General features: G+C 40.6%; 1 protein-coding gene across 1 annotated transcript in view; it reads left to right on the top strand.

The window, feature by feature from the left end:
- xylt1 (xylosyltransferase I) overlaps positions 1-25,527 on the top strand; it is a 284,213-nt gene that overhangs the window by 141,336 nt on the left and 117,350 nt on the right. Inside the window, exons 3-4 of the mRNA XM_072268810.1 lie at positions 21,287-21,459; positions 21,610-21,812. Of these exons, the coding sequence (XP_072124911.1) occupies positions 21,287-21,459; positions 21,610-21,812 (376 nt within the window). The remainder of the gene's footprint in view (positions 1-21,286; positions 21,460-21,609; positions 21,813-25,527) is intronic.

The following is a 25,527-nucleotide window of genomic DNA, read 5'->3' as shown; positions in this document are numbered from 1 at the left end:
CTTACTGTCTTGTTAGATCCAATACATTTTGGACGGTATGCTGAAAATTTGGAATAGATATGAAGGAGATTGCCTAGATTGGTAACCAAAGGATTGGGGTTAGTTGTAAGGGAAGACTGGGAAGCAGACTAAGTTGAGATATTTAATGGATTCAAAATGCTGAAGATTTTTGATTGAGGCTTGTTGGCCAGCTAAAAACAAAAGACACATGAATAGTATAAGAACCAGCAGGAAGACGAGGAATTGTTTTACATAGTGAGATCCAGAATGTGCTGCCTTTAAGGGTGGCTGGAGTAGTTCCAATATTAACTTTGAAAAGTAAGTTGAATGCATAGTTGAAAAGGAAACATTTACAGGGCTGTGGAGAAGAAATAAAAGTTTGCACAGTCACAGTGAGCTATCTGGTCTTCTGATCCTGAGAAACAGAGCCAAGTCGTAAGATTAAACCTGAACAAATGAACTTCTATCAATGTGGCTTCATTCACAGCCTTGGGGCATCCCAAAAAGCTTTGGAAGCTAATGAAATAAATTTGAACTGTACTCACATTTGCAATGCAAGGAAATACAGTTTCACAAACATCAGAGGAATAATAGTGAAGTTATTTAATTTAGTATTGTTGGGTGATAGAGACCGTAGAACACTTTGATTCGGTGACTCTTTAAATATTGGCCAACACATCAGGTCCCCAGCTGCCACATATTGCACTAAAGTGGCAACCCTGTTTATTAACAAGTCTGGTCAGCTTGACCTGACAGTAATTAATCCAATAGTGACACCTCAGTCAGTGACTTCTTGATCATGATGTGAATTTATTACTGTTTAAGTCTTTGCTTCAGCCCTTAAGTGCATGTGTTGTTTGGGTTGAGCATAAAATTAAACAGTAAATGTATTGTTTTGCAAGATTAAGTATTTCCACCTTTTAGCCCATTTGCAATGCCAGGCTAATCCTGAGCATTGGCGCTGATAGTTCTGTGGCATCACAGTAAATCACCAGGGTAAAGATTCATTCTAATATATTGAGCACAAATATCTGCTCTTTTCTGTCACAAATAATAGCCAGAATTCAGCAGAAATCTCTTAAAGATGCCTCCAGCAGGATTTAGGAAAGCAAACCTACTAAGTAGTTCACTTGTAATCTTTGCCCTGCTTTATTGTTAGATATTGCTTTGTTTAAAAATTTAAATGCATTTCAGTCAGAGATGCAAACGATAGGAAGTATAATTTCTGACGATACTCCTATTTAAAATAAATTGCTCAGCTTTACTATCCCATCATGGGTTTACATCCAAATATTTGCATAATGCTTAGCCCATTTCAGTTTTAAAGAAGACAGTCCAGAGTTATTTCCAAGCATTTGATGTTTTTGGAGGTGCCAAGATGTCTTAAATCTTTTGATCTTTGTCTGTTGACTGAGTAATCTCCGATATGCATGTGATCCAGTGAAGTTACATTGACGCTTATGAAACTTGTCAGCAGGGACTATGTTTGGATAAATATTCCAAATGTCAATTGATTGAACAAAGTGAATTACATTCCCCATTTAGAGATAGCTACTAACCTTTAACACAATGTTTTGTAGCAAAGTGATTGTTTCACTGGGTTTCATGTTTCTATTAAACTGTACATCCAATACAAAAGAAAGTTTCGTATTATTCTGTACATTAAATGGTCTTGCTGCTCCCAATAAAGATTGGAAAGGCAATTACATAACAAAATCAGCAAGGATGAAGGTAAGCTTTTCTATCAGACTGGTGGTGACTGGTGAAAAAGCTTCAGATTCTTAATCTGATTTCCTTCCTAACCAGAAACTTCACCCTTGAGAGAAATTTTTATAGCCACCCAACCATTACTGCAAATGGACAGAAAATCTAACATTGCTGCAAGAAATGTTTAGAGAGGCAATTTCTTTCATTAGCTCTTAAAATTGAAGAGTTGTTATTTGACCCTTCATCTGGCATCAAAATATCCTGGGGGATTTTCCCACAGTTCCTACTCAAGGTGCACTGAGCATTCACTTCACCAGCATCTTTAATGAATACTGTTTAACATGAGGTTGTGGTGTTCACAGGTCGGTACTGCTGTGGGCTTGACAGCTGTCAGCTTTAATTCTCTGTTGTTTCAGAGATCACTTGGAGGCTCTTCTATTTGCCTGCCATGGGTGACCTGTAATTACTTGCCACTCCTCAGTAGCAAAACGGAACTCAATGATGTGGCCTTCACTCCAACATCCATTTTGTTGGCTGAATCAGGCTATGCAACTCAATCTGTCTTGGACTTCCATCTGATTTTTTTTATCCTCTTTGAGAAGCATCTCCTCATAGTTTTATGATCACCTCATTGTGTCTCACTTGTCTAAGCTTAAAACTCGGCGCCTCAATATTGTCAAGTGCTTTGAAATGCACACTACTGTGACAAAGACCTACTGCAGGTTTTCTTGGATCACTAGGGGAGCAATTTCTTTTCCTTGGTTGTGCAACTAGTAAATTGTGTGCCTAGGGGCCTCAAAGGCCAGAGTTTGGAACCTAGGGTAACTGTACAATTTCAGGAAGGAAAAACCCTGTCAGTAACCCTTTCAACATTTAGTCTCAAGAGGAATTATTGCTTCGAGGATTGGCTGTCAGGTGGAATTCTGAACTACTGGCGATGAGTCAGATGAGAAAAGGCATTGCATGTTTTTTGCAAAGGATCAGGCATAGTGTTAAAGGTGGTCATTTTGGTGGAAGTAGCATTGCAATTTGCCTATTGCCTCAATAGGTCAACAGCAGATGCAATCTCAATGGCTCTTCACATGCCCTCAGAACACCTGGACTACAAAAACCCCTATGTCAGGATGCTGTTTATCGACTATAGCTCAGGATTTAATATCATCATTCCCACAATCCTGATTCGAGAAGTTACAGAACCTGGGCCTTTGTACCTCCCGCTGCAATTGGACCCTCGACTTCCTAGCCGGAAAACCACAATCTGTGCAGATTGGTGATAACATTTCCTCCTCGCTGACAATCAACACTGGTGTACCTCTGGGGTGTGTGCTTAGCCCAGAGCTTAGCTCTACTCTCTCTATACCCATGACTGTGTGGCGAGACATAGCTCAAATACCATCTATAAATTCGCTGATGATACAACCATTGTTGGTAGAATCTCAGATGGAGACGAGAGGGCATACAGGAGTGAGGTATACCAACTAGTGGAGTGGTGTCACAGCAACAACCTTGCGCTCAACATCAGTAAGACGAAAGAGCTGATTGTGGACTTCAGGAAGGGTAAGATGAAGGAACACATACCAATCCTCATGGAGGGATCAGAAGTGGAGAGAGTGATCAGTTTCAAGTTCCTGGGTGTCAAGATCTCTGAGGACCTAACCTGGTCCCAACACATCGATGCAGTTATAAAGAAGGCAAGACATCTCTCTTGCTGCTATCCACTTTCCTAAAAAAGAAAGAAGATGCCTTCAGTAGACTATCTAGAGACACCTGAGAAGGTTCAGTGCTGTCTTCAATGGCAGGCTGTGTAAGAGTGGCTCAAGTAATGTCTGCCTTTGAATTATGACCATGTTGGCTTCCTTTTCTAATCAAGTCCAAATGCCTGTTTTTCTCATTGAGTAGGTGCTCTCCCAGTATTACAGCAGCAATGTCAAACCACCATAGCATTATGTAAAGTGGCAAGGGTTCAGTTTAACCATGCTCGTGCAGAAAGGTTATTGCTTAACTTCGTTACCTTTATACATAAACAATCTGCACTACATTTTTGAATTTCTGCGCCATTGCCTTTGCAAGTTGCAAGACTAATGGGTCCAGCATGGAGTCAAAATTATGTCAGTTGTGTGATTGAAGTCACCCTACACTGGAACCGCAATCATGAACTCATTAAAGCATGAAAGGATCTGCTTCTCACATTTAGATGTATTAGAAATGTGCTAAACTGTCCTTTAGAAAGAAAGCACTTTATAATAGGTTAGCAAGAGGAATTTCAACCTTGGATCTGAAATTCATCTGCACACTGCTGATGTATGTGTATGAGTCCAGAATTTGTCACCACACTGAGTCTAGGCTGGTAACTCTTCAAGGGCAATATGCTGTCAATACCAGCTCATGCACGTCAGTGGCATTGCTCAGACCTGCTGGCAGACTGCTTTAATGGCTTCAGGGACTCATTGCTTAGGAGCTCCAGCTTCTAAGTGAACAAGCAGAATTTGAAAAGAAGTAATCATATCCCTTCCAGATTGTTTATCTTACCCTATTAAGCATTTGGATGTTTTCCACATTCCTGGCCTAGCTCAAGCTTTGCAGACAAATGTCCCGATGAAATTTTTGGGAAAGCCTGGGAGCACCACTAAACAAAGGTAGAATGAAGGTTTACCTTCACGCCCTTGGACCAGGAAAAGCAGGGCCAAGTCAGAGGAAATGGGATGACACCTTGCTTTCTGGTCCCAGGTCCAAAACTTGTTTCTTCAAGAGCTGAAGTTTTTAGTGTGAATCAGAATCAGGAGTATTATTACTGGCATATGTCATGACATTTGTTTTTTTTTTTTTGCAGCAACAGAACAGTGAAATACGTAACAGTACAATAAATTACAATAAGAAATATATATAAAAAGTAAATAATGCAAAAAGAAAGCAAAAATAATGAGGTAGTGTTGATGGGTTGGTCCATTGTCCATTCAGAAATCTGATAGTGGAGGAGAAGCAGTTGTTTCTAAAATGTTGAGTGTATGTCTTCAGGTGCCTGTACCTCCTCCTTAGTAGTAGTAATGAGAAGAGAGCATGTTCTGGCTGGTGGAGGTCATTAATGAAGGATGTTGCCTTTGTGAGGCATCGCCTTTTGAAGTTGCTGGGGAGGCTAGTGCCCATGATGGAGCTGGCTGAGTTTACAACCTTCTGTAGCTTTTCCCAGTCCTGTGCAGTGGCCCCCTCCATACCAGATGGTGATGCAACTAGTTAGAATGTTAGGGAGATATAGGAACATATTCTAAGATTGTAGTGCAGCTAAAGATGCTGAGAGGTATTCAGTGTCTACTTACAATAAGAAATTCCTTGTTCCTATAGTCTGAGGGGTATTGACTGGTTTGCTATGTCAATACCCCTAACTCTAATATGTTTCCATTGACTTTTGGAGAATCAAAATTGATGAAATATTGAGCAGCTTAAAATTATCAGGGAAATCTTTATATTGGAGCCAACACTGCAAGGCAAACAGTATCATTCTGTTTTAATAAATATTCCTATAACATTTAATAAGTTTGTCTCTAGGCAAACAGAAACATAATGACATTTATTTATAATATTGTAAATAAATTCACGTTTCTTCCTTGCATGCTTATAAAATATTCTGTATTTAGAATCAATGCTGGTAATGACAATAGATTATGAAGTCAGATTTAAGTAAGCCTGCAGATCAATCTAGCTATTCTATGTTAATATTTGATGTCTATATTCAAGATGTCTATTAATAGGAAAGCCTATTCTGTTGTTATTTCTCTTGCAGAATTCTGTTACAATTCAATTTACACAATCGAGGCATTGGACAAGTGATCCCTTTCTGAGTATGAACAGTTTAATCATGCACTTCTGTATCGCTAAGAATGGGGAGGGGCTAATCTGAATCACTGAAACTATGGTTAGCCACGTGGTTATAGCATTAACCAATGGGCTGAATTTAACATTGTGGGATTAATCCTATTTCAATGATGGTCAAATGCAAATTCAGTCCTGAGCTAAAAGTTGAAATTCTGTTGTCTTCCAGCCTAAATTCACCTGATTAAGTGCAGTAAAAATGAATGTGGATCTGGAGTTGGCCAAGATGTACTACAAACCTGATTGTAATCACTGCATGCTGGTCTACCCACAGTAAACTTTCACACTCTTAATTATCAAGAGGAAGCCCATCTTTGTTCAAATACATTCAAAGGAGAATTCCAAAATCTTATTTCTCTTTGAGAGAAAAATACACACAGTGGCCACTTTGTTAGGTACCTCCTGTACCTAATAACATGGCCAGTGAGTATGTTTGTTTATTTATTTGTTTATTGATATACAGCATGGAATAGGCTGTTACAGCCCTTTGACCCATGTCACCCAGCAACCTTAGCCTAATCATGGGCCGATTTCCAATGATAAATTAACCTACCAACCACTGTGCTTTGGACTGAGGGAGGAAACTGGAGCACCTGGAGGAAATCCATGTGGTCATAGGGAGAATGTACTCCTTACAGACAGGGGAAGGAATATGTTCCTGGTCTTCTGCTGCTGTAGCCTGTTCACTTCAAGGTTCTCCATGTTGTGCTTTCAGAGATGCTCTTCTGCACACCACTGTTTGTAACACGTGGCTATTTGAGTTACTTTTGCCTTCCTGTCAGCTTGAACCAGTCTGGTCATTCTCCTCTGAACTCTCTGATGAACAAGGCCTTTTCACCTACAGAACTGTTGTTCACTGGATGTTTCTTGTTTTTCACACTATTCCTTTCAGACTCACTAGAGTCTGTTTTGCATGATAATCTCAAGTTTCTGAGATACTCCATCACACTGTCTGGCACGACCAGTCATTCCATGGTCAAAGTCACTTAGATCACATTTCTCCCCCATTCTGATGTTTGGTCTGAACAACAACTGAACCTCTTGACCATATCTGCTTGCTTTTATGCATTGAGTCACTGCCACATAATTGACTGATTAGAGGTTTGTATTAACGAGCAGATATAGCTAATAAAGTGGATACTGAGCATAAACATCCCCATTTCAGCCTTATGTAAATGGGTTGTAATTTTGAAAAGTGTGTCTTTAAGTCTAGATTCCCCCCAAAGCAGAAAATATGCCTTCTACATCCACCCTATCAAGATCTCTCAGGATCTTAAATATTTCCAATAAGGTTCCCTCTCACTCTTCTGAACTTTAATGCATATAAACCTAGCCTGCCCAACTTTTCAAGGTAAGACATACATGAGATGTAGGAAAGACCTTAGGGAATGAGGACGGTAAAAAGAGGTCATGAAACAGATTTTGCAAGCAGGACTAAATTGAATCCCAAACCTTATTATGTTAGAAGCAAGAGGGCAGCCGATAAAAGAGTAGGTGCCCTTGGAGGACAAAAGAGAAATCTTTGTGTGGAGCCATGATATATGAGCTGTATTCTGAATTCTGATATCTTCTCATCACTATTCACTAGGGATAAATCTGCAGAGTTACAGAAATGGTGCACTGATGTTTTAGAACATGTTTATATCAGGAAGGAGAAGGTGTCAGATATTGTAATATCAGTATACTACAGTAAGTAAGGGAAGAGGTTACTGGGGCGTTAATGGAGATTTTTACCAAAAAACTGGAAGATTGCTTATGTTATTCTCTTCTTCAAGAAGGATATTAGGAATAAGCCAGAAAGCTACAGGAATGTGCCTTGCACCAATAGGAAAGACATTATTGGGGAAAAAAAATTCTAAGGGCCAGGCTTTCCTTTAACTTAGAAAGACAGGGACTGATTGGGAGGAATCAATGTAGTTTTGTTCGGGGAACTCTGTCTCACAGATCTGAGTTTTTCAGATCGTATAATGGAACGAGCTGTCAGAGGATATGGCAGCAGAAGATATAATAAGATTTATGTGTTACATCGATGGGAAAGGAAGTAGGCTCCATGAAGGCAAATGGGATTAGTGTAGGTAGGGCTCACTGTAATGAGCTAGTTAGGCTAAAGGGCCTCTGTCGGTCCTGTAGAGTTGGGTCTTTCTGTGATGTAGGTGAACAAAAAACCCATTTTGTACATTTGACATTCAAATATCCTTGAAATGGCTGTCTTGCTCCTTTCAAGAACTCCCACCACGAGTAATTCTCCAGACAAACCAATTGGAGTTGTGCAACAGCATAAATAATATTAGAGGAATTGATTGCACGACTTAAGGGAAAGTGTATTGGTAAATAGTAGCTGAAAATCATCTTCCCTAACATTTCTTTCCCCTTTTTGTGATAAATCTGCAGACAGCCTCACCCAGCCTGTAAAAAGGTAGATTTTTGAAACATTCTGCTTCTTTCTAAGGAAAAGAACAATAGGGTGCCGTGCATCCCCATTACTAAATTAATACTTAGCAGGTTCCCCACATGTTCATGGCTGCAGCATAACAAGGCACCCCCATAACAAGGCAGATCATTTCTCCCCATACATGCCCTGTTATTTCAATTAGAATTATCTAAAATATAAGTTAAAATGAGACCTCATCGGGCAGGCAATCCATACAGTGTGCTCAGAAATAAATATGAATGTCTGCTGTTTCATACAGGCACAGCTGCTAAACTTAGAGTCCAAAGATACTCGGAAGATTTTGTTTTACATTTTTGGATTTCAGTCACCAGTTGTAATGAAACAGAGCTTGGTGTCACATCAAATGGGAGATTTGTTAGGATTCGGCTCTCAAAGCCGTGACAAGCAGGGTGGGTGTTTTAATCCTTTTGACTGTATTTCGTTGATGAAAATGTCAGTTCGTAATTAAATGTCATTTTTCTGCTTGACAGGCAGTGCACAATGACAAATTAAGAAGTAGAGTTCCCATGTACAAAAAAGGCTGGCTTTTATTAACACTGGATTTTGAAATCACAGGATGCTTGTAAAATGGGGGGAAAAATCATCCAAGGTTTCAAATCCCTTGACCTGCCTTGTAAGTCAGGTTTTGCAAAAAGGCTTTGGCAGGAAGCTCTTGTCTGCAGGATTAGAGATTTAATAATGGGGTGAGCTGTGGCGTCGCAAATACTGACAGCCCTTGACCTCCTCTTCTTTCCAGAGGGTTCCCATTGTTATAATGAGGCCACTTGTGAATAGTATCCAGGGTCACAGAGGTGGCAGGTGAGATTTACTAGTCAGAACAATCTTTGCTGGTGCTTGCTCAGTGGAGAGCTGGGTCATAACTTCTGCTTTTCCTGACGCTGTCATTTACTTATGGCTAAAGATGCAGAGGAGAACCATTAAAATTATGACCACTTGCCTTCTGACTTCCTTTCTTAATTGTAAAGACGATTGTACAGCAAGATGCTGGCACACGGCAGCAAGGCAGTTATGCAGTCAGATGAGTAACCCAGAGGGCTAGACAGGAGATATGAATCACACCATTGCACTTGCTGAGTTTAAATTTGGTTAATTAGTAGGCAGTAATTTAGGGGAAAAAATGCTCATTGCTGTAATGGTAATCAAAAACAACTGGATTGTCATCAAAAGTTATGTCTCCATCTGTTTTTTGTATAAAAGGAGATTAGACATCCTTCCCCAGCCTGACCTTATGTGTAATTCTAGTCCACATCAATGTGGTTAGCTATGAACTGTTCTCTGAAATGACCAAGCAAGCCTTCTCATTGAAAAGAATTTAGCACAGACAATACTGATCTCATCCAGTGTTCCCTAGATTACAACATGATTGTGCCGTATTGGATAATTCTGTTTAGGTAACTGTACACAAAGGAAAAAGCAAGAAGGAGGTTCAGGCTAATTGTGGTTTTTGGATGGCCCGCTAGTGTATGTCAGTCTTGCTCACTTCGCTAGCACTAGAAATATACTGTAACTGTAGCTTCCTCTTCAGAGTTACCAAAGGATGCTGCTCAGTGCACTCCATCCCTGTTGTAGGCAGTAATCTTGAGATGCTGCAAATCTTCCTTGTACAGTTTCACCCAAATGCCTATCTTCCAGCTCGGAACGAGATGTTGATAATACCAGGGAGGAAGCAAGTAGGGAAGTTATAGTTCATACATTCCCCATTTCTGCTGCCTTCTGCCTGTTGTTCCTTTAACATAGTGGAATAGCAGTGATAATTAACGAGCTGATCACCAAACAGGAAGATATTTTAGATTATGAAGACACATAGTCCCCTTTTATTGTCATTTAGTAATGCATGCATTAAGAAATGATACATTATTTCCTCCGGTGTAATATCACAAAACACAGGACAAACCAAGACTGAAAAAACTGACAAAACCACATAATTATACATATAGTTACAACAGTGCACAATACCATAACTTGATGAAGAAAGTCCATGAGCACGGTAAAGTTCAAAGTTTCTCAAATGTCCCACATCTCATGCAGATGGAAGAGGGAAGAAAAACTCTCCCTGCCACGCCGACCACAGTCCGACTCTGAGTCATCCGAAAACTTCGAGCTCTGATCAGCTCTCCGACACCGAGTACTGAGCGGCATCCCTGCCGAAAGATTTGACCTCCTTCTCGGTCGCCAAAAGCAGGCAAGGCCGGGGATTTTGAGGCCTATCCTCCGAAAGATTCCAGACCACACAGTAACAACAGCAGCAAACGGGCATTTCAGAAATTTCGCTAGATGTTCCTCTGTGATTTCACACCCATTCTCCATCAAATCAGAATTGTCCACAGCCCCTACTTAACAGATACGACATCATTTTTCACTGGAAAGCTGCGCACAATAAAGTGCAAGGATAAAAGTGCAATATTTTGTAATAAAGTGACAGGTAAACACTTGGCTATAATCCCGATCCTCTCCCGATGCAAATCCAGTTGAATCCGTTTTTTTTTACTTTCTCATGTCCCAACTTTCCCGAATCATGCAGTAATTTTGCACCCTGCTGTACAGCAAACATGTTCTGTGCACACATGCCGTGAAAACCTACACTGCAAAGTCATCTTAACTGGCAAATCAAAGGCCAATTAAATACAGTGGCAGATTGCTCAGTAATTTGTCAGTTGGTGGAAAATACCTATTTTGTAGTCTTTGCTGTATTTCTACAGGTAATAATAGACTTTTGATTTTGTTTCAGTCAGCGTGATCCAATCTTTTCTGAAGAGGTGTATAAAATTACGAGGGCTTTTGATGGAATTGATGAGGACAAATGCTTCCAGCTACAGGAAGATTTGTAACCAGAGGGCAGTGATTTAAGATAATTAACAAAAGAACCAAGGGGAGATGGGGTTGTTTTCATGCAGTGAGTTTTAATGATGTAGAATGTCCTGCCTTAAAGGATGGTGGATTCAGAGCCAGTAGGAATTTTCAAAGACAAATGGAAAACAGTTTCCGAAGTGAAAACTTACAGTGCTGTGGGGAAAAGGCAAAGAAATAGAATATCTGGACAGCTCCCTCAGATAGCAAGAACCTGATCATGTCAGGTTGGAATTACTGTGTCAGAAGAGGAACTGAATAATTGGTGTATTGTTAGTTTTATTATGTTGGATTTCATCCTTTAGGATGTAATTATATCTTTGGATTCAGACAGAAGGCCTTCAGGAAGCTATGGGCCAATGTCGATGAACTTCTCTGTATCAAAGCTTTAATTTCTGAAGACAGCTCATCGTCCATTGTAGTTAGAGTTTTGACTGAAATGTAAGTTTTTTGGCTTTGCTGAATGTTTTAATTAAAATTACTGCCTGATAATTCACAGCAATTTCCAGTTGACCATCAAGATAGAACACATGGCAGTATCTCAAAAAGTCAACATCGAGGGCAAATTTTCATTACAATTTATCAAAGTGATATTCCTCCCAAATTGATTTAAAATGTGTAAATGTTAAGTGATAAATGAGAACTGAGAGAAAAGAAGAAATGTACTAAACAAATACAGGGAGAGTTGTTGGGAAAAAATTACCAATGAGAATCGTTTTTATACACAAAAATAACCAAATAGCAATATGTAAAAATGGGACAAATTCTCTTGAAGTCTTTTGGCCATTTGAAATATTTATTATTGAAAAGATAATGTATTATAAAGACAGGACAAATGACATGTTATAAAATATCTTGAATAAGCCGACAGCAATTTCGCTACTCTTCTTCAAAGCATTGGTTTTGCCTTTATTCCTGAGAAATTGGATCGCATTGCAGTATTCTGCAGTCCAGTTTCTATTTTATGCAGAGCAAATTACACCAAAGAGCATTTCAGAGCAAAACCAAGCTCCGCACAAAATTGCACTTGGCAAAATTACCAAGAGATATAAGAGACTTCCAACTGGCTTGCTACATTTTTATCTTGAATGACATTATAGAACTGAAATGGTTTTTCGACAAGATGAGCAACAATCAATATAAAAGACCAAGTATTTATTGGATAGAGTTTTATGGGCAGGTAATATTTACTGAGTAATTCAAACCTTTTGGACACCAGCGACTTTATCTTCAGCCGTTTTCTTTTCGTTGTCTTCCCTTGTGGTTCTTAAGCCTCTGTGAATCATTTTTCTGTTTGCTTGGCTTTAGCACTCAATCCACAAAGGACGCTCAGTCAATGTATTAAGTTCAAGTTGTTATTAAGACAACCCCTTCATCTGAGTTTCTCATGAACAGTGCGTCATCTAATAAGACATAATTATAGTAGCAACTAACAAACGCTGCCTGGTGGTGTAGTGGCATCTGCACTGGACTTCAAGGTCAGTGGTCCTGGGTTTGAACCCAGCGGGCTCCATGCTGGGTTGAGCATCGAGCTAGCAGCTCAGTCTTGTATAAAACAGACAAAGAGCAAGGTTGCTGGCCGATGTGCTGCAAGGCATGGAAAGGAACAATAAACAACTAACAAATCTGGTGTGCTTAGATTTCTACTTAAGTTCTTGTTTAAAGTACAATTAAGATTAATGGTTAAACCGTTGAAAAATGAAATACCAATTCTTTTTCAGAGAGAACAGAATTGTACTCAAAGTATAATTTTAGATGTGAATAGAAGTGTTTAAGTCTACGGTCTCATTTTATCCTCTTTGTTTAGTAAAGTCCAATTGAGGGAAGATGGAGGGGTATTTGGATAGGACCTCCTTAATGTGACCTTGATTCATTGGGTCTCATGGTAAAAAGTGCCACAGCCATTCGTGACCGCATCTGACCTTGATGTTGTTCTCCCAGATCAAAACACATCTTGAATGTTCAGCCATTGTTTTCAATTATCACCGTCACACAGTTACTTTGCTTTCTGAGTAATAAGCAGATAACTTGTTGAGATAAACAAATAATATTCTCAGTTCGATCATATCTCCTCAGGTAATTATGAAACCAAAAAAAACCTTAAGGATTTGTATAACTAATATGCTCATCATACAGTTTTATTTTTTTCTGTTTGTTGTGGTAAGATTTTGACTTTCTCGGTTAAGCTTCTCATGAGGCCTTATGATTACAATTTTATTACTACTCACGATAGAAAAAATGCAAAAGGGATTTGTCAGCATAACTAACTCCCGAAAGAATACAGACCTCCTCATGAGAAACACACTCACACACACACACACACACACACACAATGCCGGAAGAACTTTGCAAGTCAGGCAGCGTCTATAGAGGAGGATAAGCAGTCAAGGTTTCAAGCTGAGAGAGTTTGTCAGGACTAGAAGGGAAGGGGACAGAAGCTTGAATGAAGTGGAGGAGGGAGAGGAGTACAGACTGGCTGGTGGTGGTTGAGACCAGGTGAGGGTGAAGGTGGGTGGTTGGGGGAGAGGGCTGAGAGGGGAATCGGAGGGAGGTGATGGGCAGGTGAAGAAAAGATGAGGGCTGAGAGGGGAATCAGAAGGAGGTGATGGACAGGTGAAGAGAAGATAAGGCCTGAGAGGGGAGCCAGCCGGAGGTGATGGGTGGGTGAAGAGGAGTTGTGAAAGGAGAACTAGAAAGGGAAATGGAGAGAGAAGGGGGGGGGGGGAAGTAATTACCAGAGTTGGATAGACTGATGCCCATGCCAACAGGTTAAAGGCTACCCAGGTGGACTATGAGATTTTACTCCTCCAAGTTGGAGTTTAGCTTCATTGAGGCAGCAGAGGCGGCCTTGGACTGATGTCCATACAGGAATGGAAAGTGGAATTGAAATGTGTAGTCACCAGGAGGTTTTGCTTTTTGAGACAGCCAGTGCTCAATGGAACAGTACCCCCATCTGTGCTAGGCATCAGCGATGTAGAAGAGGCTGTGTCGGGACGTCCGGGTACAGTAGATAAGCACAACAGGTTCACAGGCGAAGTGTTGCCTCAGCTGGAATGATTGTTTGTTGCCCTGAATGTTGGTGAGGAAAAAGGTATAGGTGCAGGGGTGGCATTTATGATAGTCGCAGGGGTAAGTGCCAGGAAATCAGTGGAGTGGGATGAGTGGAAAAGGGAGTCATGTAGAAAGTGATCCTTACAGAAAGTGGGGGAAGAACTAGATGGGAAAGACGTCCATTGGATGTGACAGAGGATACAGAGAATGATGAGAGTGGGGGCTCATAGGGTAGTAGGTATGGACAAGAGAACCCTATCCGTGTTATGATGGTGAGAGGATTGGTTGAGGATAGATGTGCAGGAAGTGTTGGAGATGTGGGTGTGGGTAACATCGACAGTAGAGATTATTTCTCCTCATGAGGAATACTTTATGTTAAAAAAAAAATCAGAAGTAAATTTATTCTCAAAGTGCATATATGTGGCCGTATGCTACCCTGAGATTCATTTTCTTGCTGGCATTCACAGTAGATGAAAAGAAACATAATAAAAGTAATGAAAAATTACACCAAAAATGGTCAAACACCAATGTGCAAAAGGAGACAAACTGTGCAAATAAAAAGTATTTCTTAAAAATAATAAATAAGTAATAAATAATATTGATAACATGAGTTATAGAGTCCTTGAAGTTGTGTTCATAGGTTGTGGATTCAGATCGGTGTTGAGGACTGTGATGGTTGAAGGGTAATAACTGTTCCTAAGCCTGGTGGTATGGTACTTAAGGGTCCTGTACCTCCTTCCCGATGGCAGCAGCGAAAAGAGAGCATGGCCTGGATGGTGGGCATTCTTGATAATGGATACTGCTTTCTTGTGGCAACCTTCCTTGTTGATATGCTCAGTGGTGGGAAGAGTCTTTTCTGTGATGAACTGGGCTGTATCCACTACGTTTTGTAGGCTTTTTCACTACTAGACATTGGTGTTTAGATACCAGGCCTTCAGTCAAACAATGAAGATACTCCACACTGTACATCTATACATCCATACAAGTTTGTCAAAGTTTTGGATGACATGCTGAATCTGAGTAAGCTCCTAAGAAAGAAGAGGCACTGCTGTGCCTTGTTTGTAATGGCACTTACGTGCTGGTCCCAGGTCAGATCCCCTGAAATTACAGCACTGAGGAATTTAAAGTTATTGATTTCTTTCCACTTCTGATCCTGTAATGAAGACTGGTTCCCAGACCTCTAATTTCCTCCTCCTGTAGTGAATAATCAGCTCTTTGGTTTGCTAACATTGAGTGAGGTTATTGTTGTGACACCATTCAGCCAGATTTTCAAGTCTCCTTCTACGTGGCAATGAAGGTCTCTACTCTGCTGGTGTAAAGAGTGATGTGCTGATAACCTTCGCATACCTGGGATGATACATTTGTTTTGCATTACTCCACTTTGTGGAGATCCCCAATTCTAGAGAAGAAAGAATTTGTTTTCCTGTGAACAGGTATTCAAAATCATCACTCATATTGAGTAGACCAACAGCTCTACTTGCAATTAACATGGCACATCAGTAAATTATCCCCTGTTCCAGGGTGATCAGAATGTTCAGTAGAAAAGAAAGAAAAACTGCAGGTGCTGGTAATCGAGGGAGAAGGGGGAGGCACCGAAAATGCCAAAGATATGCAGAAAGTCAGGCACCATTTGTGAAGAGAATAAGAAAATTAAAGTATTAGGTCAATGACCTATCTTCACAACTTAGTTAGGTGGGTGTAGATTAGTGCAGATGGACTCAACGTCAAATCTGGCACAGGAAGAGGAATAAAGAGAGAAAAAGAAAGACTGGTAAAAAAAACAATAAGGTAAAATGAAAACGTAATTTAAAAATTTTGATAAAGCTAGTAATTGAAATGTGAAGGAAGGGACGAGGTTCGCAGTTGTAAATCTTGGTTTTCAGCAGGCGGAGAATTTGATTGACAGTACTTAATATGTTGTTAATAGGGTACTTGGACAAGAAACGTAATTTTCTGTGGTAAGATTAGGTCCAGGTTTGAAATTCATTTACATCAACTTCCTGCCATCCAATATATTTGTTCAGTTTATGGCAGGGCAGGTTTTGAATTTCCCCATTTAACTCGCACCTGTCCTCTGCTGAAAATGCTGTGACATCGTCTCACAAATAATGATGAGCTCCATTAACCTTGCTGTCTTTTGGCAGCAGATTATGGGGCAGTGAATTTTCTCATTCATGTCCCAGTTGAGAACACTACCATCTAGTAATTTCCATCTGTATCCTCTCGACACAACTACCTTCATATGTAGCTCAGTTAGTATTGTGAGAGCATTCTTACAGAATCAACATTCACATAGCAGTTTCTTCCAGATTAAACAGCAGCATTTCATTTTCCTTTAAGAGTGCCAGTTTCACCTATTGATATTGATCATGGTACAGGTCTTGAGGCAGGAAGGAATTAAGTCAAAGACCACATCTGTTTTCCCATTTCCTATCACTCAGTACATGCCCACAACTGTCTTCCATGCACTGTAGGGAGATGAGATGGTTAAAAGAAAAAAATCAACTGTGTACTTTTCCAGTCAGCACAGCAGCCTCATGAATTTGTTTCTTCAGTCTGCATCCTGGGAGCTTTGTGATTGAGGAGTAGTTAAAGATTTGTGATGTTTCTGAAAACTCTGCGAGAATGAAAGGCAAGTGATCAATATTTGATCCTCACAGACACTAATTTAAGTCATCAGTCTTGATAAATCACAACCTGAATTCTTTGTGGTTTGTTACATTGATATATTTGTTTTGTCATTTAATACTGTCACTGATGTGCAAACACTACAGGCCAGTTTCCTCCTGGTATGTTTATAAAGGGATTAGGTGCAGGAGTCATGCTCCTGCCAACCGAACAGAAATTTAAGGTTCTGGGGATTTGCTCACTTTATGGTTTGGAGTGCCATTATCTTTTCCAAGGAAGCAAATTAAAATAAAATGTTTCTTCAGCATCCCAGCAATATCCACTGTGGCCACTGGATGCTTGTTTTTTTTCTCATTGTATTTTAACATACCTTCATAAAGGCAGTGTAGGCACACATATTCTGCAGAAAATTCTAGTCTTAAATTCTTAAGTCTGAACTAATGAGAAGGGCATACATTATATTACAGAAAGAATAAAGTTTGAAGTAAATTTTATTATCAGAATATATATATGTCACCATATACAACCTTGAGATTCCTTTTATTAAAGGCATACTCAATGTATAGAATAATAACCATAGCAGAATCAATGAAAGACCACCAAACTAGGGTGTTCAATCGGAGTGCAGAAGACAGCAAACTGCAAATACAAAAAGTAATAATAATAATAAATATGCAATAAATATCGAGAACCTGAGATGAAGATTTCTTGAAAGTGAGTCCATAGGCTGTGGGAACATTGATGGGGCAAGTGAAGTTATCCCCTTTGGTTCAGGAACCTGATGGTTGAGGAGTAGTAACTGTTCCTGAACCTGGTGGTGCGAGTCCTGAGGCTCCTGTACCTTCTTCCTGATGGTAGCAGCGAGAAGAGAGCATGTCCTGGGTGGTGGGATCCCTGATTGCTGGAAAGGCTTTGAATGCATTCACTGGCCACACCTGGAAGTCTTGGTTTCTGTTGCAAGCTGAAGAATAGTGATCATGAGCTAGCAGTGCAGAATACACATCCTGTGAAAGAAAGAGAGGGGTGGGGTGGAGTGGACAAAGTAGCTGAGCTGGTGATGGGTAGAGAGATTCCTCTGCTTATGTTGGTCCCAGATTTACACAAAGTAGCACACTGGCCTTCGTAAGTCAGGGAATTGTGTATGAAAGAGCATACAACGGGTGGACAGGATGCTGATGAGGCCACACTTGGAGTGTGATCTACAGTATTCTGTTTTGGTCATCCTGCTATAGGAAAGATGTTATTAACCAAGGAATAGTGTGGGAAAGATTTACAAGGATGTTGCTTGGCCATGAGGGTGGGAGTGGTGAGTGTGTGGAATGGGCTGCTGACAACAGTGGTGGAGACGGATACGATAGGGTCTTTTAAGGGACTTTTTGGATAGGTACATGGAGCTTAGAAAAATACAGGGCTATGGGTAACCCTAGTAATTTCTAAGGTAGGGACATGTTCGGCACAACTTTGTGGGCCAAAGGGCCTGTATTGTGCTGTAGGTTTTCTATGTTTCTGTGAGGGACAGAGTTAGCAAGAGAAGTTAGAGAAAATAGATAGGAATTTATTCCTTCGAGCATAGGGGATTGAGAGGTGATCCTATAGAGGTGTTTAAACTCATGCGGGACATAGATAGGGTGAATGCACTCAGATCTTTCCCTAAAGTTGGGGAATTGGGAACTAGAGAGCATAGGTTTAACTTGGGAGGGGAAGCATTTTTACACAAAGACACACAAACTTCTTACAGACAGCGTTGGAACTGAACTCTGAGCTTCAATGCCCTGAGCTGTAAAGGCTCACAATAATGGCTAGGATACCGTCTACTCTTGTTCAGTGTTTAATAGTGTGAATAAGCTTGACATATATTGACTAAAGTAGACTGTCTAAACTTATTGAAGTTTAGAAGGACGCAAGGTGATGTTATTGTGTATCCACAACCATTACAAATATGTAAAGTTGAGATCAATGGATTTTCAAAAACTAAGGGGACCAGTGGAAGTAGGAATCCTGCAACAAAGTGAGCTTCAGATAAAGAGTCAGCCACAATCTTACTGTCTCCTCCTGCTTCTAATAATGTTATTATTGACTTGCAAAAGGCCACTGGAGTGTAGTATGAACACAAAAGGACCTTTTGAAAGCAGAACAGTAATTGGGTAGGCTCACTTAATCCCTTTCTGATAGTCTGACACCGTTAGCAAGATTACCAATGCTATTCACTTGTCCATTAATCAGCCTTATTCTCCTGTCTGTTGACGGTTCATGCTGGTGTGTGGTTTTTTTGGCATTCCCTCAGGATTGAGGATGACTTACTTCCTGCCTGGTTTCCTGGGTTCTGAGATGACTGCTGAGCCAAACCATGAGAACAGCACAGGCATCCTCAGATGGGACAGATGTGTCTGGCAAGGCCGGTGGTGGTTTAGTTTCTGAGCACCTTCCATCATTTACGCAGTGCTTCACTGTGTCCTTGGTGCAGAGACCCAAGGCTCCCAAATCCTCCTTCAAGTAGCTATGGGTTGTGTTTCTCAAGAATTGGAGGGCATGGTACATATTTTACAGCACCAGACAAGCACCCGTGCATTGAACAAGTCTTTAAGGCAGAGGTTGATAGATTCTTGATTAGGCATGGCATAAAAGGATACAGGGAGAAGGCATGAGATTGGGGCTGAGGGGGAAAATGGATCACCATGATGGAATGGTGGAGCAGACGCGATGGGTCAAATGACCTAACTCTGTTCCTGTTTCTTGTGGGCTTACGTGTGAACATGCCACTTTCCCTTTTGTGCATCAGGATCAGGAATGAACCTGACCTAAACTTACCAGAAGTTGACAAAATAATGGTTAGACCTAGCAGGAGAGGATATAAAAGATGATGTAATAAATTAAATCTATAGATATAAATTACAACCCTTGAATCAAGGCACTCCACCATGGCCTGTATTGGCTTTAAACAACGTTATTGAACACCACTTAACACAATGTCTACGAATATAAGAATGAAAAAGCATTGCACAGTTTGTATTTGTAAATAATTTTTGAGGGGGCGCCACGGTAGTGCAGCAGTTAGTGTAATACTTTAGAGTGCCAGTGGTCGGAAGGTCAGCGCTCAATCCTGTAAGGAGTTTGTATGTTCTCCCTGTGACTGCGTGGTGTTCCAGTTTTTCCCCACTTTCCAAAAGATGTACAGGTCAGGGTTAGTACACTGTAGGCATGTTATGTTGGCGCAGGAAGCGTGGCGACACTTGGGGGGCTGCCCCCAGCATGAGTTTGGGCTGTAAACCCGAATGCAAATGACACATTTCACTGTACGTTTCCAAGAGCATTTGACAAATAATGCTCTTCTTAATTTTTAATCAGACTTCAAACTTCACAGTATTTACTCACCACAGTGGGAGCACACTCAGATCATAGAATGAGAGGCCTTCACATAGAAGAGAGCCTAAAAAGAGCTAATGCTTTTTTACCTATAGCAATTGAACAATATGAAATAGGTGTGAAGCTACCACATCTCATTTCATTTAATGGCTAAATATCATTGATTAAAAAAAAACTAAATCGGATGTGCTATAAAATAAAATAAAATAAATTTAGAAGGATGGGGGGTGGTTTCACTGAAATTTTTTGAATGTTGAAAGGTCTAGACAGAGTAGATGTGGAAAGAATGCTTTTCATGGTGGGGGGGTCTAGGACAAGAGGGCACAGCCTCAGGATAGAGGGGCTTCCATTTAAAACAGAGAGGCAGAGAAATTTCTTTAGCCAGAAGGTGGTGAATTTGTTACCACAAATAGCTGTGGAGGCCAGGTTGTAGGCTGTATTTAAGGCAGAGCTTGATATGTTCTTGATTGGACACAGTTTCAAAGGTTACGGGGAGAAGGCCGGTGAATGGGGTTGAGGAGGGAAAAAAGAGATCAGCCATGATTGAATGGCGGAGTACACTAGATGAGCCAAATGGCCTAATTCTGTTTCTATGACTTATGGTCTAAATAGTCGATTCACTCTGAACCTTTGTCATGCTACAGGCAAAGGCAAAGGTCAACTTGAGTATGATCAATTACATAAAATACAGGCTTGATTTATCAAACTTCCAGTAATTGCCCCCGCCTTCACCATTCCTCGTTCCCATTTCCCTCTCTCACCTAACTCCTTACCTGCCCATTGCCTCCCTCTGGAGCTCCTCCCCCTTTCCTTTCATCCATGGCCTTCTGTCTTTTCCTATCAGATTCCCCATCTCTCGCCCTTTATCTCTTTCACCAATCAACTTCCCAGCTCTTCACTTCACCCCTCCCTTTCTCCTGGTTTCACCTGTCATCTGCTACCTGGTACTTCTTCCTCTTCTCTCCCAACCTTCTTACTCTGACTTCTCATCGCTTTTTTTCCCAGTTCTGATGAAGGGTCTCGGCCCGAAACGTCACCTGTTTACTCTTTTCCATAAATGCTGCCTAGCCTTCAGCACTTTGTGTGTGTTACTTTGATTTCCACCATCAGGAGATTTTCTCTTGTTTGTGAAGTACTGTTTATACTAGGTTACTTATACAGTGTCGGGATAGTTTTGGGATGCCATATACTTGGTATATTATGATGGGTTATTTTTGAATCTGGAGGATTATCCTGGGCACCACTAATTTATCCTCCTTTTGCCAGGGTATGACCCAAAATTGTCCATCCTAGAAAAGAGCCTGTAACAGGTTAATTAAACATTTACGAGGCATTTTCTCTAATTTTCCAAATGTTACTCATTACCAACAGGTAAAGCAACCAATACCATTCAGCCAGAGGATGACTCCTTGGACTCTCCGCCTCCAAACCCTGTCAGAATTGCCTTTGTTTTGGTCGTACATGGCAGAGCGTCACGTCAGCTGCAGCGCATGTTCAAGGCCATTTATCACAAGGATCACTACTACTACATACACGTGGACAAGGTAAGACCCAGAATGGACCACAGGCAGGTTTTGCATTTGACGTGTCTGTAATTATAAAAATTCAGACCAAGTGGACGGATAGCTGGACTGGATGACTCTGCTTAAAAGGTGATCTTTGTTTCATTAATCATATTTTTGTTCTACTTTAAGCGATCCAACTATCTCCATCGGCAAGTATTACAGTTTGCAAGCCAGTATCCAAATGTGCGCGTCACACCGTGGCAGATGGCCACCATCTGGGGAGGAGCAAGCTTGCTGACTATGTACCTGCAGAGCATGCGGGATCTTCTGGAGATGAAGGACTGGTCCTGGGATTTCTTCATCAACTTGAGTGCTGCTGACTACCCCATCAGGTACAGCAATGAGGAACTATGTACTGTGGGCACCCAAACATTGAAAGCATTGTTCGGTACCTAGTCCTAATCAAGACGGGAGTATTAGTGAGGAATTGGAAGCCCAAAATCAATAGGCACAAGTTGAGACACCATCAGAATCTGGTTTGTTATCACTGACCTATGTCATGAAATTTGTTGTTTCAGTTATAATCAACCTGATTCTGAGAGTGTCTGAACTATTTTCTTAAGTCTATTAAGTCTGGGCTTCTGTTCCACACTACCAGAGTAATTAAGATTTGAATCAATACCGGACAATGCAGTCAAATAGAGTCTCTTAATATTGGGCTATGCAACTAGACAATGTTCATCAGCAGTGAAAAGTGCCAATTGATGGAGTCTATTGATCCTAGTTGGTGGAAAAATCCACCTAGCCCTGGCATTGAGTTAGTACTGAGTTCACCATGAAAGATTTCCCTATGTAAAGGGGAACTGGAATTGGCTTTGATGATTAATAACTTGAGTTTTTGAGAGAACTAATGAATTAAATTACTACTTTTGTGGTACAAACTTTCAGAATGAAACGTATGATTTATTATCTGCAGGGATTTTCTGTTGCACAAGATATCAAGTTTTCCCTCTGTAACCCAACAGTACCAAGATTAATATGGACATAAAGAATAAAAATTATTCTTCATAGACATCAAGATGAGAGACAAGGCATGTGGGGAAGAATCAGGGTGCATGCCTTTTGTGAGGGAAGACTAGACTGTGTGTGTCAGGAACAAGAGTGGGCCAGTGTTTCGAATCACGCTTTGCAGGCTGCTGATGAAGAAATGGATTTCAGTGTAAGATTATATGAGAGGAGTACACTGGATGGAATTACACAATTTAGTCCTTAGCTCAAAGCTCCTGTGTTTAGTCTTAACTGCAGCTGACGTTGTGAAGCAGACTTAGCTTAAATGTCTTGGTTGTTTAATTGTATTCAGAGAAATTCCTAAAGCTAAATGATTCCCTTAAGCCTTGGTCACATATGAAACTAAGGGTCAGTGTATATGAGCAAAGTATCTTCCCTCAACCAGCAATTCCCTATATAGGTCCAAGACACAAGGTTCTGTAGGTACTGAAAATCTTGAGTGATACACACAAAATGCTGGAGTAGCTCAGCAGGTTGGACAGCATCTATAGAGGAAAATAAACAGTCAATGTTTCAGGCCGGGAAATGTCTCTGCCCAAAGGGTCTTGGCCTGCAGTGTCAGCTGTTTATTTCCCTCTGTAGATACTGGCTGACCTGCTGCGTTCCTCCAGCATTTTGTGTGTGCTGCTCTATACAGGTCCTCCCTGGGTTATGAATGCCTGACTTACGGACACACCCTACATATGAACAAGTATTTGGGAAACGGGTGGGACGGATGGAAATGGATTTGCTGGCTACTACGGGGCTTGGTGCATCATCTTACTGTGTGGAAACAGGACATGTCCATGTGTGTTCATTCCCCAACACTCCCACCCCTCCCACCCCTCCCAACCAGATCCCCAACAATCTGGATCAAACCAAGCAGAACTGGGAGCATTAAACACTATCACCCACTCTTCCCGCGTACATTCGTTCCCCTGTCAGAGTTGGTTCTGTTCATTTTTGGCTTACAAGTTTACAGACAGATCTCAGGAATGGAAACCAGTCGTAAGCTGCGGACTGCCTGTACAAGTTTAAATTGAATTGCCTAGCCTGGAACTTCTGCAATGCGAGCACATGCATTAAACAGTGTTGTGTAGGGCTTCCAGCAAGTGTTGTCCTAGGCTTCAGAGAGACAATGCTTGAACCCAGATAATGAGGATAGAGCACTGAGCATTAGAATTGGCAGTCCAAGGCTTTGTACACATCAGAATGGATTACCCAACCACACTTAGCACTCAGTCGCTGAATATGATTCCATCATATCAAACAAGATTGTACTGTACGATTGAATTTCTATCCCACCTTTTATTACCCATTGTGTAATTCTTAACTTATTCCCTGCTGATCAGGCACCAGAGTGTGACAGTCAAATTACTCATTCATTCTGCTTTTAGTACATATACAAATATAACAGGTATAAGTACTGAAGCTGATCTGGGTCAAGCAGAGGACATCCCAGAGGGAAGTTTGAATGAGCAGTAAATAATGGCCTGAAATAAATCAGGCAAACTTAAAGGTTTAAACACGAGGAATTCTGCAGATGCTGGAAATTCAAGCAATACACATCAAAGTTGCTGGTGAATGCAGCAGACCAGGCAGCATCCCTAGGAAGAGGTGCTTCAAAACGTCGACTGTACCTCTTCCTAGAGATCCTGCCTGGCCTACTGCGTTCACCAGCAACTTTGATGTGTGAAACTTAAAGGCTTTTGTCCAGTTTGCATAGAAACCTTTATTATGTTTTTTTTTCCAAAAAAAATCAAATCACAGATGAAGTTTGGGAATGAAATTTCATGAATTCAGCCTACAGAACCATTGATATAGACGTGGTGAGAGCTCAATCAAAGTCACCAAAAGCTAATTTTTTTTTAAGCTGGGACATGAGCAGATTTCCAACATGTACCTCCACATTGTATATCCAAACTTATGCTCCTGTAATAGAGCAGGTTAATGGCTTCAATACTTGAGCCTATCGACTGCGTCACCCTAGTCTCCTCAGTTTATCACAACCAGCACGTCATCACATTTATCAAGGGTGATGTTGGCTGTGAAACCTGCTGACTAGGGTGTAATGATCGTTAATATTTAAAGGTTATTCAGAGTGACTGGATTGAAAGCCATGTTCGGCACTTTCTATGGGCTTGACTTCATAAAATGGTTGTTGATACATTTCTATTGTTATTCACAAGTGTTTCCTGCTGAGCTCATTGATATTGACTTCTGACAATATTCAGTTGGAATGGAAAATTGATTTTTCAAGCAAGGCTGTACAACCAGCAGTTTTCTTCCAATGGTTTCCCTCTCTCTGCTAATATCAGGTTTAACACGATGTTGGAAACTGCACTGCATTCTTGGGAGTTTTAAATTGTTTTCAGCTACTTGTGCTATAACTGTACTATGTAATAGAACATTTACTTTGTATTCCACTTCAAAGTCCAGCTCTATTGTCAGGTTTTTTTTCCAGAGGACTACTATGTACATATGCTACTCTTTATGAATTTAACCCCAAATACCAGGGGCAAATTTCAGTTCTTCTGTATCAGTGGTTGACTTGAGTTATTTCATAGTTCTCCCAAAACACTTCTACTCCAACCTACAAGACCGCTTGGATCCCTTTATAGTAGGAGAGTGATACGCTACTGCACTGAATTCCACTAGTCTGGGACATCAATTTGATGATGAAAGTTTGAATTCCTCCCCATCTCCCCCAAAGTTGGGGAAATTAAGTACAGGTAACTAAAGCAATTTGCAATGTAGAGGTAACATCAATAATAATGACCATGAAAACTCCGAATTACTGCAACAGCCGAAGTATCTGGAAACTGAGCACGTCTGAGTGCATGCATACCTGGATGTTTCTGTTCCTCACAGACAGAGATGTAAATGGAAAATTCAGACAGTGTTTGGTGCACTAAGTCTCTGATTGTTTTTGACCAACATTTTGTTCATAGAAATTGTAGCACATTGTAGCCATAAAAGGAATTTTCTTGTGTTCAACTATTAAAACGTGGCAAGTAGTGTCAGGCTTCTTTATTTTTATTTTAATTTATTGTGATGCAG

This window comes from Mobula birostris, chromosome 9 (assembly GCF_030028105.1).
Source record: "Mobula birostris isolate sMobBir1 chromosome 9, sMobBir1.hap1, whole genome shotgun sequence".
Taxonomy (NCBI): Eukaryota; Metazoa; Chordata; class Chondrichthyes; order Myliobatiformes; family Myliobatidae; genus Mobula; species Mobula birostris.
This window is presented reverse-complemented; position numbering and strand designations above follow the sequence as displayed.